This window comes from Tetrao urogallus, assembly GCF_951394365.1.
Source record: "Tetrao urogallus genome assembly, chromosome: 16".
Taxonomy (NCBI): Eukaryota; Metazoa; Chordata; class Aves; order Galliformes; family Phasianidae; genus Tetrao; species Tetrao urogallus.
This window is the reverse complement of record NC_136829.1, coordinates 11,491,921-11,507,340: the sequence shown is the minus strand read 5'-3', so window position 1 is coordinate 11,507,340 and position 15,420 is coordinate 11,491,921. Positions and strand designations below refer to the sequence as shown.

The following is a 15,420-nucleotide window of genomic DNA, read 5'->3' as shown; positions in this document are numbered from 1 at the left end:
TATATTTGAGTAAGGCAGTAAAGTCGTCCCTCTCACCACACTCAAAGCAGAGCGATTGCTGGCCCTCCTATTGTTCTGGGCTCATCTGGGGCCCATATTCATCCTCTGCCTTACAACTGCTTCCCTGGTTCCTGCGGAAACTCGTTCCTGGGAGCAGGATTCCTTTTCTGTCATGTAAGATCAAATCATCTCCCCTACCTCCTCTTCTAAAATTTCTGTTGAAAATGGTGATGCCTATTTTTAGAAACCAGTTGGGGAAGTGCCTGGTTCTGCATTTTCAGTGCTTAGGCTGAGTCGTACAGCTGTAGTGATACACTAGCATGCACACAAGCAGAAAAACGTAGGTGCTGTGATTTGATTTGTCTTTTTGCAGATATCTCCATTTCTTCAAATGGGAAAACCAACGTGGGGTATGAGCGTATTAGATCTTGCAGCATCTGAATTGTGTATGCCTGTGTCTCATACTGTGAAGCCATTTCCCACACTGTGAAGTTCTCCCACTTTTTTGAATTTTGAATGTTTTATGGTCCCTTACAACCTTACAAATCTGTGATTCTGTGAAGAATCCAAACGATTCAAGCTCCGTATTTTGTGTAAAATTAATTTGTTAGAAAAAGAATCTGTAATTTTATCGTTAGTGATGTTTACTGAAAATCCTGATGTCACTAATTTTGTCATAATAATTTTTAAATTACGTGTATGTGATGGTCTTCAGCAGCTGAATGCAGTGCTACTGATTCGATGGCCCTGGAGGGAGCTAAAGACCATAAGGACAAGGTTCATATAAATAATTTGTTGAAACACAATGAAAGGATATCCCATTGGGTTCACCTGTCTTAATTGCTTAGAGCAGCCTTCAGTGGGGCAGAGAACTACAGTTTGAGTTTTTGTCATATTAAAAATGAAATCTGAAATTGAAGCAACTCAGTGATGTTGAGGGACATTCAAAGAAATTATTTTCACGGGAGGCACTCTGTAATTATGTTCAGAAACATTCATACTGATTTTTGCCTAAAAGATTTTGCCTAAACAGTTTTCTTAGTGTAAGTTAGTATGAACTATTTTCAAACCTGTATGAGTGATTTGTTCTGTGCCATACCAGGCTGTTTTGTTGTATTTTTTTTTTATTCATTATTAAATTTAAGGCTTCCCTCCAAGTTCAATTACAGAGTAAAGCAGCATGTGATACTGTTGTGTTGGCATCTTCTGCTGTATGCAGACTTGGTCTGTGACCTTAGTCTAGAGTTGGAAACATTTTACAACAGAAAATCATCGATCTTGTTTGTAGCCATAGACTTTTTGTACCTTTCAGAAAGCAGGCATAACAAAAATGTATTTAGACTGTGGACGTTTCACGTGGAGGAAGTTTAGGAGGGTTGGAAACAATCAGCCATGTTGGAGTTCTCATTATTCCAGCTTGCTGGCTTTAGTTATAGTAAAGATCATGGAAACAGAATCTGTTATTTTTTTTATCATTGGATATAACCTTTTAAACTCCTTATTTAAAATAAAAAATTGTAGTTTTTTTTGTTCGTGGCTCCTACCGAAATAACTGTAAAAGATACAGAACTTGATGGTGTGCCTAGGAGTTCGATTCTTTAAGGTGACAGTCTTTGAGAGTCATGCATGGTTAAAACTATTTTAAATGTCAGGAAAGACAGAAATTTCTTCAGGTAAGTCACAGAAGCAGCTTTGTAGCATTGGAAGCCGGGAAGCACAGATTGCGTCCGCAGTTCTCACATCCACCACTCCTGATAACCCTAATACTGTGGGGTTTGGTTTTCCCTGGCTGAACAATGCCATTTACCTTCATTCTGCTTCCAATAATACATGAATTATTCAGAAATGTCTGATATTTGACATCTGATTAATTCAGTTCTTGTTTTAAACACTAATTCACAAGTAGAGTTATATATGACAAGGAAACAAATTTGTTTTAAGTTGTAGAGAAGAGATTGTATACCCGTATCTGAAGCAATAGATCGGTAGTGTTTTGCAACAAACAGGATCGTTAGTCAGCTCTGAATCTCTCATTGCTTTGGCCCACAAAAATTTGGGCAGTTAGAGAGAGGAGGAGTAGAAGGGGAACAAGCTAAGGAGTATATAGTTGCCTGAATGTTTAATTGCTGCTTCTTTTCCCATGTCATTTTTGTCATCTTTTAATAAGGACTGCACCACGTTCCTCCCTACTCCCTAGCACAGTGTTCCCGCCACAGGCTTGCCCTGGAATCAAATCACAGCACAGTGATCTCATTCATACCGTTACCTTTCATTTCTGGACCCAACCTTAGCCTGAGATCAGCTTAAGTTTCCTCCTGGCACGGTTTCTGGGGTGGGGTGAGGGGCTGTTCTGGAGTTATTTAACGTATACAGGCTTGTATTGTGGGGTGTGCCTTGGAGGCATATGGTAGGAAGCTGTTTTTAATCAGCCTGGTTTTGGTGGTTGTGAGGGTGCGAAAGTTCCTTTTTACAAGTATTAAAAGTCCAAGTGAAGGCAGCTGGAAAAACCTGGAGCGTTGGGCCTCGTTTTGTCGGTAGGGGAAGCCTGGGGACAGGGTTTCGCTTGAAAACCAGTGATCAGTGGTGTTTGGGTTAAAACTGCCCTCGGTCGGGGGAGCACAAAGCAGCAAATGGGGAAGGCATCCTTCCAAAGCCGCTGCTGAGGAGCTGAGGCCCGGTGACTGCGGGCCGGCCAGCTCTGCTGCACCGAGCTGGGAGTGTGTGCGTTGTGCAAGTCAGGTCTTGTATTCGTGTGTGACTTCGCTTTCTGAAGCAAGAAATATATGCGTGTAAGGGCTTTTTATATTATTTAAGTAAAGCCTTGTTGTTGATTATAGGCTCTTAAATGATCTTGAAGTACCTTCATAAAAAACAATACATTCAGAATTGCATTGCACCGCATGATATAAAGTGCACTTTCCAAAAATATTTCTGCGAAAACTGCTTTTTTCTGAAGTATCCATTGTTCAGATGGCGAATGAGGGAGCTGGAAGTGGTGAAAGGAGGAGGGGAGGGAAGTTTACATCCAGATTTAAGCCTGGATGGGAACTGCTCTACAATTTTTGGAAATGAAAATAGCTGTGGAGGGACCTACAGGAATCCTGATGGTACGGAGTGTGTTGAAGGTGTGCTCTGGGGTCTTTATGGTATACGGAAGGTATTTCACTGTGGCTTTAGTGCTGCTTATAGTTGCAGTATTTTGATTGCCATCTGTAGTCACTATTGGCTTTTGATAGAGCAGCTAAGAATGTAAGTTTGGAGAGTCACGTTTGCTGTGTTGTATCACACGGACTGCTATTTCCCATATTTTAAAGGCATAGCTCTACAACTTCAGTCTTATTCCTGAACTGTTGCTTTCATATGCTGCAGAAAATATTGAGTCTCCTGATTATACAAATGCCTACTGTTGGGTAATATTGACAAATATACTGAATAACATTTTTGACATAACATTCTGTTCCCACACAGATAATTTGGATGTAATTGAATGGGTTGATGAAGAGTCCGTGCTAAAAATACAACATTTTCTCACCCACTGAGGGAAAGAAAATGCCTGTTGAAAAGGCAGTTTTGTCGAGCAGAGCCGTGGAGCTGCAGGCTTTGTTCTGCACCTCGCTGATCCAGACAGGGCTCAGCTCTGATCCAGGCAAGGTCAGGTCTGACCCGGCTTGCAGGCGCGGTGTGAGTGCAGCCCCAGCTGTGCTGGTGCTGTTAAGGGTGGAAGCGGGGCACCCGCCGAGCTGAGCGAGGCTCCAGCCGGGCTCTGTCGCACTCACACAAACGAAGCTAAAAATCTACAGCGATAGTTAGCAGGGAGACTTTTGTAGATGTCTTTTTCCTTCTGTTTTTCCTTATTTTAACGGTCTTGTGTGCAAAATGCTTCATTGTTACGGTTTCAAAAGTGGTATGGCTTTGCCGCAGGCTAGGGGAAAAGGAGGAGAACTGGATGTTACAGAAAGGCTGACAGTTTAGTGTGCAATAAAGTAACTTTTATCCTTCTCTAAATCCGCCATCAAATAAACCCTGCGCTAACAAGCAGTCAGGCTCGCTCCCTGCCCCAGCGAGGTGCATTGTACCTTTCCAGGCTTTGAAAGTGCCTGTGCCTATTTTTATTTGCAGAGCTGGGGCCGGGCTGGCCCCCGTCCAGATGTGTCTCACAAGATTTGGTGCTGCCGAGCTATTTATAGAGCTGTGGTTCCATTGTCATGGCAACCGTGCTGGAGGCCAAGGCGGCTGGGAGCTATTTCTGGCCTCGTGCTGTAATGTAAAACTGATTGGGAAAGTTAGTGCATCCTCTGAGCCAGACTAACTTTAGACAGGCAGGGAGAAAAAAGAGACAACCACCATTTCTTTAAATAGATTTTCCTTTTCTCCTGCCTTTTCCCCGTTTGCGCTTTTCAGTCAGTAGCGATTTTTGAAAGGAGGGTTTGCATCCAGCCCCGCTTACCCAAAATCCATTCATGCCTCACGGCTGCGGGAGAGCTGCGTGCTTCTAATGAAGCAGTTTGGGAAGCAGGGAGCACAACCAGCAAGGTTTGTGTTTCGTGGCAGCACAGAAACACGGGGCTCTGCGGGTTGGGTGGTTGGGTATGTTCACGAGTTTTTGCATCAGTTGCACTTCTTTATGCCCCATAGTTTTAATAGTCTATTTTTTAATGCGCGCTTCATGTTCTCCACGCCATATAAGGAACTGTAACCTTGATTACCACAAGATGATTCCAAATATATGGAGTCATACTTTTCAGCTTTCTCATTATTTGCTACAAAATGAGAGCCACGGTGCCCCTCCGCCTCCAAGCGGCTGGAACGCGGCACGGCCAGCCACGTGCACACGGGCCTCAGCCTCACCCACGCGGCCTCCGCCGCTGCCAGGAGGTCACGGCGAGCGGTTGGCTTCCAGCTGGAGATAAAACAGATCTGCAGCTTTGGGGGAAAATTTTCATGACAAGTTGCCTTTGGGTTTATAGCTGTTGGAGTCTTGTTCTGTGTATCCAAGTTGGTGCACGATATAAAGGTGGCTTTGGGTGACGACCTCACGTCTGAGAACTGACAGGCAGAATTTTAGTAAAAGAACAGCGTGTCTGAGGGTACAAGCTCTTGTAGTTCTACCAATCGTATTTGTTACAGTGCTGTCCGAATGTGCTTCTCTCGGATTATTTCTTAATTCTGGGGGGAAGTAGTTAAAGTAATCCAAGGGTTTTGATAGACTTTTTTCTTTTATTTCCATATCTAGTTAGGGGGAAAGGAGTAATGCCTTTCTGAACATTTTAGATGACCCAGGAGCACGTCTGTGACATGTCTTCTGTGATCGCATTAGCAGAAGAACTTCCAGCTTTGCAAATAATAGAAAACAACCAATGTAACCTTAAAAACAAAACAAAAGTCTAGTCATGGCTCAGTTTTAATTTTAACTGCACTTTGAGAGAGAATGTGGCAAGTTTGGTTCCATAGACAGTCCGTGTTTGCAGGATACTGCAAATACCAGCAGACCAAATGTTTGCTTATTTTATTTATGTCGTGCCTGAAACTTTGCCTGCTTTTCTGCATCTCTTAGAAAATAAACCAGCTGAAATGTTACAGAAATCTGTATCATTGATTTAAGGACTTTTCCCCCTCTAATCTCCTGTTTGCTCCCAAGAACAGCAGGAACAGAAAGAGCTGAGGGGCAGTCGATGTGGATATGCACGCTTGTAACGGAAAGTGGACGCTGTGCCCCGGTTTTGCTGTCAGTGCGTTGGCCCGATGGGCAGCCGTGGTTTCACACTGTAACAGAGCTGACTTTCCAGGGTTTGGAAAACCCCTCTGTTTTTATTTTTTATTTTTAACTGTGCTAAATTTACAGTACGTACATGATACATTTCTGAACCTGAATACCCAGTTTAAAGAGTGGGTTGCATCGTTGTGCTGATCCTGTGACTGGCTTCTGCACAGACAAAAAGCTGAAGGAAGGCTTTATCAGACAGTTAGCTGTTTAGCTTTTAGAAAGCCATTCTTTAGGTACATAATGGAGAATGGCAAAGACTAAAAAGGGAGCATAGTAGAACTAAGAATGATCTATTCTGAGAAGTTAAAAATGTGCTCTTGTTTTATAAACACTATTAATATTGAGTTAAACTTCAGCTTTAAGAGAGCTTAGAATCAGTTCTGGAGCCCTTGATAGAGTATAAATAAATAATAAAAACCTGCCCCTCATTTGTACAGTTGGTTCTTGAGGAAGATCAGCACACAAATATTAATTTATGTGCAGAAGTAGAAGTATGAATCGTGAAGGCTGCTTTAAAGGTGATCAGGGTAGATCTGAGTGGGTAATTCTTAGTAATATCTTGATAGACATACATGATTCAGAGGAAGTGAAAATTCCATTTCCACTGACTTGAGGGACTCCAGGCAACCAGCGGACTCCACGTGTGCCTCCATTTTTTTTGGTTTGTTTTTTCCCATCCCTTTCCTCTATCTGTAAGATCAGATGAATCTAGGATGTGCAGTGATGGAGGCAGAAAATGCAATGGGAATTAAGGTCAATTAATTTTGTATACAAATTTAGATTTCTGTTGACAGAAAAGAAAGAAGCTGATGGAAGTGCAGCTTTTCAAATATAGGTGTGTGGTCAGTTTGAAGAGACATTTCTGGAGTTACCGTAGACTGAAAACAAAACCTCATCCTGACAGAGCAAGTTTTGTTTTTGCCTGTCAACCATTTCATCGAATCACAAAGACTAGAAATGTCAGGTTATTGTGTATTGAGAAGGCTGTCAGGAAATGCACGAGGCAAGGTGCTCTGATTTCCGCCTCCCCATTTTTCCCCATGTGGTGAAGTTTGCTGTTTCCAGAGGCTGAGGTTTTAATGCATTACGTGCTTTTCCAGCACACGCTGCACTTGTTGGTCTTGCAGCAGCATTGGTGGTTCAGGAAGCTCCCCCCAAAGAGGAATAAAGCAAAACCAGGGCAATCGTTCCTATATGAGAAAAGCTCCATAATTAATCTGAAATTTGCATACATATTGAAGGGAAAATTGGGACACAGTTTTGGCGTAACAAACTTGCTAAAAATTTGAAATAATTGGTGGTATGTGAATGGCTTAATTACATTGAGAGGGAGCTAAAGAAAGCTTCTGTGTGTGCCTGTGTGAGTCCTGCTTTCTGAGCACATCCCGTACAATTAACAAAACTGGATTCTTACAGAGATGTGTGTCCAACGTTTCGTATGGCTGTTTTTCTCGCTGAGCTGAACAAAAGGATCTAAAAATAAAATGTGGTTTTGATTTCAGGTGGTTTACATTTTTTATTAATACCTTGCATTTTAATATCCCAGGGATGCATCTGCTGCTGACCTAGCAATGCTTCATCACCAATGTTGCTGGCCACAGATGACCTAGAATCTCTTTTATTAACCATCTCTTAGCAGCACAGCAGTAATTTTATTTTCTTTTAATAAGTGGTACAGACAGAAGCACCTATACTGAGTGTCAGTTTTGCAGGGCAGCAACTGTTATTTAGTCACGTTCAGAATCTGGCCCTAAGTGGGAATTGGCAGCAATGCTGAATGAATGATTTGCGTTCTGGAAAACAGTTTTCCCATAGAATTTCCGGAAAAAAATTCACAGAAGAAAAAATCTGACTTTGTATCTTGGTGCAAAACTTACCCTCAATGTAAGATTTGGTTTCGCGGTGTGATTGTTTTGTTTGAGTTATTTCACCAAGGTCACTTACGTTTCTCCCTGTGAAATTCATTGCTGACACAGTAGATGGGCATTTCTCCAACGGGCTTAGCACAGTCTGACAGCAGTGAACTCAGCACACAAGGTAGTACTTCTGTTTTGGGTAGAGCATAATAAGAGCTAAAAATAAAAATTAATGATGCTGAATTTGTTTTCATTTTGAATTAAGCTTTTGTTCTCACCTCACTTGATTATTAGTTTCATTTACTGGATAAGTTATTTGGTCTTGACTAACAGTGACACAGACATCTCTGAACAGAGTGTATTGAACTTTTCTGAACTCTTGTGCTCCACTACTGCTGCTTATTTTAGACCACATTTAGTGTTCCAGTTGTTCAGTTGAGAGAATGATGATTCTTTCCAATGTTTCTGCAAAAACAAAACAAAACAACTTTTTAATGTCTTCAGCCCATTCTGAAGTTGATAGAGCAGATTTTTTTTTAATGAAAAGGAATACATACAGGAGGAAATGTTCATTTAGCATTATTGCTTTGCTTTCCTTCAAATGCCACTTCGGAGCTGTGTGGGTTCTCTGGTAACTCGCACAAAGAATCTTCTTTTGAACTTGTATTGTTACAAGCATCAGATGATACTGAGCGTTAGAGCATGTTTCTGGGGGGAAGAAGATCTGTTTATTCCATTCCAACTTGTTTTACCTGGCATGGACGTTGCTGTTGGATTTCATCTCCAGTACAGTACTGCTTCTCCTGCGTGGCTGATGTTTTTCAAGGAAATCATTGGTCTAAAAATAGTCTGCATAAACAACAGTAAGAGGTTTGTACTTTCAGTTCCAGGTTGTAGCAAAATCTTGTTGTTATTTTCTGTTCGTTTCCAAAATCCATTAAGCTGATTAGCAGCATGTTTAAAAACAAGAAAAACCCACCTTTTGTGGAACCTTTCATGGAGTGTTGCACGTAGGTGAGATCAGTACGAGAAGTCTGGAAGCTGTAGGGATCAGCTTAACGTGTTTATGAGTGTGATGTGTTCTGAGCATTTTTCAGGCATTATCCAACTTCTGAAATCTCCATGTGATTCTGAAACTGGTGGTAAAAAAGTACTTTCTAAGATGAAAGCATTTGTGCTAGTTGGACTTCATGACTGTCAACCACATTTCATGTCCCCTGTGTGCCAAACAAAAAACTTAACTTTTCCTTTGGGGTAAAAAGGAAAAGGTATCATTTATCTGCTTGGAAGAGATGAGGAAAAACTCCAGCTTGCAAATGGTGCAGTACACACTTGGGCATCAGGTTTATCTTTGTTCGTCTCCATGTCTCCTTTCAGAACAGAAATTGAACTCTATACTTCTTTTATTTTTTTAATAGCACGTTTGCTACAGTACATTTTGATATGTTACAAATCCTGTAATTCAGGCTAATCAAAAATTGCTTTTCCTTTGTCTCTGAAACAAGAAGGTAATGTAGTTCCTGGCATAAATGCCTTTGCTCTGAAGCCGCTGTTAAAACATGCAATCATTTTTCCTCCTTCCCCTGCACTGCGTCTTGTGTGTCAGAAAGCCAGTTGGGCAGAAGGGCCTGAAACTGGGGGCTGAAAACCCTGACTAATTTTCATGGTGTTTTGGTTTCTGATGTGTGAATCTGGGACTCGGCCGCCTTTTTCCCCCTTAAAGTTGTTGCTCACGACTGTAGTTAGTGCACGCTCAGCGTCCCTCTCTATGGATAGAGAACAGAAGGGAAAACTCATCTTTCGCTGTCATTTCTGCTTCATAAGGGCAAAATGAATGCACAGGAATTTTAAAGGAAACTAAAGTGTAATGGTTTGAAGGCTGATTAATTATTAATGTTATCAGTGAAGTTAACTGTGAAAGCATTTCCAGCTAATCTGCTATTCGTATGAAAATGAAAGGTGTCTGGAGCCCTGCTGTACTGCTGCATACTTGGCGTGGGGAAGGTGATGAAGGTGCCTGGCAGCATCAGGGCTGTGTCCTGAAGTTCGGTTTGTGGTGTCTGAGTCTTATGCCAACACCACAGTCAGACTTCACCCATGGGTTCCTTGAGATTTTTGCTCCGAATTAAGGTGGAAGATAATTGGGAGGCTACAGTTTGTTGGTTAAAAAACAAAAAAAAAAACCAAAAAAAAACTCAATAGCTTCTTTTATTCAAATTCTAAGAAAATAATTCTTTCTATATCTACACATCTACTGTAGGTAAGTATCTGTACCTATTAGTACTGCTTCTCCAGGAAGTAAACTGAGAAACTTTTCCCTGCAGTTGACAACAAAAGCAGTGTTCTCTCACACTTAACTGAACTCGTAATGAAATCAGTTCAGGGATTTCATTTACTAAATGACTTAGTGACAGTATACATATAAATATTATTTTCAGGATTATTACATGTAGGTAATTTATTGGAGTCATTGTGTTACGCCAGCAGGACAGCCTGCATTGCTCAGGTGATGGGGCAGAGTTGCCCAAAGGCAGCGGTGCTGGGTGCTGCTGTGGCTGCAGCCCTCTGCTGGCTGCTGCAGGGCTGTGTGCTCCCAGTGCTCACATGGGAGTGCTCAGCATTTTCCTTGGATTCAGCACTCGGTGCCCCTGAATGCATTAAAGCTTCCCTGCTGATATGTGGGAACTCCCCTATCTATCTAAATTTCCTGAGTACTAAAAAATATTTTTTTTTCTTGTTTTTCCCAGTTTTCTAGACAAGATTGATATAGTGAAACAAAATGAGTATACACCATCTGACCAGGTAAGGAAAGTTTCATTAAGGGATTACACAACGTGTCTGCGCCCTCTGTCTTTTAGGATATCTCTCTAACGAATTTTCCAATTGCTCTTTCTGGCACTACCGTAGTCCTTACCACATACTGTACATATTCAGTATTCCAGTAAAAATTACCTTGTTGTTTGAGTCTTGTAGTAAGTGCATTTCTTATTATTTACTTGGAGTAATTACTAATGGGTAAGTATGTAAGGACTGCATTGGTAACAGTGAGAACAACTATTGATGGCCCTTCTTTGGGACAACTGGCAGCATCCAAACTCCATGCAGGCTTGTAGTAAAACAGGGCAATGTGCATTTTCCTCTGGGACGTTACATGTTTGTTCTAATAACCTCTGAGTGCAATTAATAATTAAATTGCTTCCTTACATTTTCTTTCCTGAGGTAGGCAGTGGTTTTTGTTTGGCTGTTTTCCTATCACACTTGTTCTGCACCACTAGAAATCAAAACTCCAGAGAATGCACTTTTCCAAACTTGTTTCTGTCTTACAGCATTAGAATTTATAAACTATTTGAAACCCAGGGATCAAGCTAGAACAATATTTAAATGTGTGTATTTCAATACGAGTATTAAAACAGCCAGACAACAATAATTTACTACTGATGTTAAAATGTAGCCACTTTGTTTAATGATTTAACAGTGTTGTATAACCTTTGGATTTTGTGTGGTTTTGACTTTGACTAACCAGTTTGATCCCTACATGGTAAGAACAGAGCTTGTATTGTGCACATACATTTTTGTACAATCTGTTTGTGATCTTGTCTACATACTCCAAACGTTACAGTTTGGCTGCTGTCTGGATCTGCTGTTAAGACACCAAACTTTAAGTCTTAAGTTATAAAGCCTTTAAGTGAATTCAGAGTGGTGTTTAGTAAGTTACCCTTGGACTGTGTCTGATGCTTATGCAAAATAGGTTCATCAGTGTTAATTACCTGCTAGGCACTGCATTATGGCTGTCGCTGCTTTTCAGTGTGCACAAAAAAACCCACAACAGTATGTTTTTATTTTTTAAAGAGGGCTGCTCTGAAAGTAATGCCTCTTGTTTTTTGATGTTTGCCCACAACATCAGAGGCAGATGTTGGTGCTATGGCAGCAGGGTTTGAACCTTCCCACCAACACTGTTACATTTTGCTGCCCTGTGACCGATGGCAGCAGAGAGAGGCAGTTGGACAGAATGTTGTCTGATGGGGAAGTGAGGATGGAGCAATTGGGGAGTTTAACTCCCCTGTGCAGAAGAAATGGCACCCATTGATATTCACCAACGCTTTCTGAACATTTATGGAGACCAAACATTGGATGTGAGCACAGTGAGATGGTGGGTGGTTGCATCTCAGCAGTGGCAACAGCAGCATGAAAGGCAAGCCATGTCCTGGATGGCCATGCACAGTTGTCACACCATGAAATGAAGAGGGTTTTAATCAGCTCATCCATGCAGATAATAATCAGGGAGCTGTTTAGGGAGTTGAATATCAACTTAAGTGCATTGGAAACAGTAGGACCAGGTGAGCCCTACAGATGCTCACACGGACAGAAAGAACACCATATGCACGTTTGCCAGGATCTGTTGAACCAACACGAGGCTGAAGGTGACAGTTTTCTGGATCATCATCACCAACCATGAGGTGTGGTGTCACCACAAGATGAAGTCACAGTGGCAGTCTGTGGAGCGATCACATGTGAATTCTCCTTCAGAGAAATTGTTTGAGATGCAGCCGTCAGGGGACAAAGTGATGTGCACTGTGTTTTGGGATAGGAAAGGGGTGATCCTTCTGGATTCCCTGGAACCCAAACAAACCAGCAACTCCAACCACTGCCGTGCAACACTGACTTAAGCTGAGGACTCATACTTTCAGAGCCAGGTCAGAGAAGAAGACAGCCTTTATTTTACAACGCAATAATGCCAGGCTTCATACCAGTCTGAGGACCATGGAGCGTGCTGTCAGTCTTGGCTGGACTGTTCTACCACACCCACCATATAGTTTGGATTTGGCACTGTCTGACTTACAAATACAATGACTTGCAAATATGCATAGCTGATGGTGATGACTGTGTTAAAAACACAGTGTTTTGTAGCTGAGAATTTATCAAATAATGTTATTTTGCTCTTTGTATCTCCTGTAGTTTCCCTGGAAATAAATAGAGGCATTACTTTCAGAGCAACCTACATGATAGGATTTTGCAGCAGTTATAGTCATTTCAATTTTAGATAGCTCTCAAATTATTGTTATTGTTTTTATTTCTTCAGGAAATTTCAAATTTTATCTTCAAAAAGTACAGATCTTGTAAGATTTAGGTGGTTGAGTTGCTGATTCTTTTAAGGAAAAAAACAATGGAAAATTTGGAGACCTGGGCATTTCTTTTAATAACCAAACACTGAGCAGCTGGGGGGAGAGATCTGTCTTTTGAGGCTGGGAATGGGTTGGTAGTTGCTTAAAGATGCTGTTGTGCACTGCAGTCCCACTGAAATCAGTGAATGCGGATCTCCAGTGCTGATTGTGCCACTGCTCTGACCTTTCACATTTACTGTAAGTGACCTGTAAATGTTCTCTTCTCTTCCACGCTGGGCACTGGCATCCTGATTGTGAAACTGTGTGTGCTTTTGAAGTTGAGCACAGGGATATTTGTGTAGGCATTTTCGAGATCGGAGTGCAGCTTTGTAATGCTCTGTTCTCTGTTTGTAGCACACTGTGAGCGCTAAGTAAAAAGTTTGCTCTCTCTTGCTGGATATATGAAGAATTATAAAGCATATGTTGAATCAATTATTTTCCCTTTATGTTCTAGGATCTTCTCAGATGCAGAGTTTTGACATCAGGAATTTTTGAAACCAAGTTTCAAGTGGACAAAGTAAATTTTCAGTAAGTGTTCTCTCTTTTGTTTTTTTTGTTTTTTTTCCCCATTCTTTAGTACAGTGCAGAAGAACTGAGATAAATTGGAGGAAGTAATGCCTTCAAATGACTTGCTGCAGGGCCTCTTTCAGTGTTGCCTTTGTAAGGATGAAAATGAACCTGCAGCGTGCATACGCCAGAACTTCTCACTGTTTATCTGTAGGCTTGAGTGAGAGCACACAGTTCTGTTTTGTAGTGAAAGCCCTGCTTGCATATGTCAACCTGTTAAGGTTCTCATAATGCTTGATTTCTTTTCCCTTCTGTGATATGGAAGTCCTAAAATTTCTTACGTGTGCTGTTTTCATCTCCCTGAGAAGTGCTGTAACTCTGGTTTTTTTTTCCTAGTATGTTTGATGTTGGAGGGCAACGAGATGAACGCCGAAAATGGATCCAGTGTTTTAATGGTATGATCAGAATTTGTTTCTATAAAATAGTCACCCATTTTAATGTTGGTCTTATATTCTCACCTTGTGAAAGCCATCTTCTTTTCCAGATAGCTTGCTAAGGAATTCTCTGTACAGTCATACTGGATGGAATTTGTGTGTGTGTGTGTCATGTAAGCTTTTGTAACTCTGATCTGGGAGATGTAGGGAAAGGAGAATGTAGGAAAGGAATCAAAGTTGATAACGTAGCCCGTTCATCTTCTTCAGCTTTCCTCTCTTAATAGGGTTAATTGGCTTTTTTTTCCAGGCATTCTGTGAGCTCTGGAATCTTAACACTGATAGTCCAGCTTATTGTAGCAGGCTATTCCTAACATTCATACAATTAAAATAAGGTAGTTAAGCACCTTGAAGTGTGGCCACACTAAAGCTGTTTATTTCACCTCTGTATCTCTATTAAGATGTGAAACCTTTCTCTGCACAAGTTTTCTTAAAGCTAATGTTGATGAAAACATTTTCCTCTTTTTCTTTGTTCTTTGGACAAAATATTTATGAGGCTATGCAGGTGTCTGTCTCTTTTTAGACAAGTTATAGTGAGATCCCACAGGAGAGATGAGGTAGAATGCAGTTTAGAACCCTCTTCACTGCAGTTACTGTCACAGTAGTATCAGCTGCATACTGTTGATATACGCGAGACTACGGTGCAGTATTTTCTTCTGTGCTATTTATAACAGATCTGTTTGGTTTCTACCTCTGCTCCTTCCTCTTCCTGTTACCTCATGATCTGACTCATCTCTTCTGCTGTTGATGTCTGAGGCAGATGATCTGAGAAGTCAGTGTAGTGGCATAGAGCAGCACAGCCACACAGAAATCTGAATTCTGTAACCCTACGAATATCTCCAGACCTCTTTAGATTTCTGGTACATATTACGTATGTAAATAATAGCATTCTGGCCTTATCTCCTAATGAAGCTGAAGGATTGGCAGCTTTTTTGTCAATTCTTAAATTCTGGGATGTTTCTTCTTAAAGTTGGTATTAACTGATGAGTATTTCTTGATTTAGATGTGACTGCTATCATATTTGTGGTGGCCAGCAGTAGCTACAACATGGTCATACGAGAGGACAATCAGACCAATCGGCTCCAAGAAGCACTAAATCTCTTCAAGAGTATCTGGAACAACAGGTCTGTGAGTTGAAGTTTCATTGTTAATGTCAAATAAACTGGTAATCCTGATGAAGACTTGTTAGAGAGTAAACTACATTATTTGCTTCTCTTGGCCCTGTTTAAGCCAGCCTTTGCTCACAGCTGCCTTCTTGTTACATTAATGTCTCGTGCACTCAGCTTCTTGAAGAACGCTTTGGAGAGTTACAGACTGGTAGTTGCTGTATTGAGGGTTAAGTAATTAAAGCAGTGATGACCACTTCTTAATTTACTATTGTAAGCTCACTTGTTGTGTCTGGAGTCAGAGGGTAAATTGCATTGCCTGCATTGGAATCACATAAACCAAACCTCAGGGAGGTGCAGTCTGAATTGCACTGCTGAATTCCCGTGTTAAAATCGCGTTTCACAGTTACTGTACTGGATCATAGTGACATGTTGTCTTCAGAACTAGACTGTGTTTCTTTTTACTAAATGATCCCAGCTATGCCATCTCAAGTTACCCAGCTTCGATTTCTTATAGGTGGCTACGGACCATTT

The 15,420-nt window shown here is 41.1% G+C and overlaps 1 protein-coding gene across 2 annotated transcripts in view; it reads left to right on the top strand.

The window, feature by feature from the left end:
* GNAS (GNAS complex locus) overlaps positions 1–15,420 on the top strand; it is a gene marked incomplete at its 5' end in the record, with an annotated part of 128,874 nt that overhangs the window by 111,194 nt on the left and 2,260 nt on the right. For both annotated transcript variants that reach the window (XM_079543453.1, XM_079543454.1), the window contains 5 exons: positions 10,368–10,422; positions 13,237–13,310; positions 13,686–13,744; positions 14,784–14,904; positions 15,404–15,420. The exon at positions 15,404–15,420 is cut by the window's right edge and continues 114 nt beyond it. In XM_079543453.1, the coding sequence (XP_079399579.1) occupies positions 10,368–10,422; positions 13,237–13,310; positions 13,686–13,744; positions 14,784–14,904; positions 15,404–15,420 (326 nt within the window). The remainder of the gene's footprint in view (positions 1–10,367; positions 10,423–13,236; positions 13,311–13,685; positions 13,745–14,783; positions 14,905–15,403) is intronic.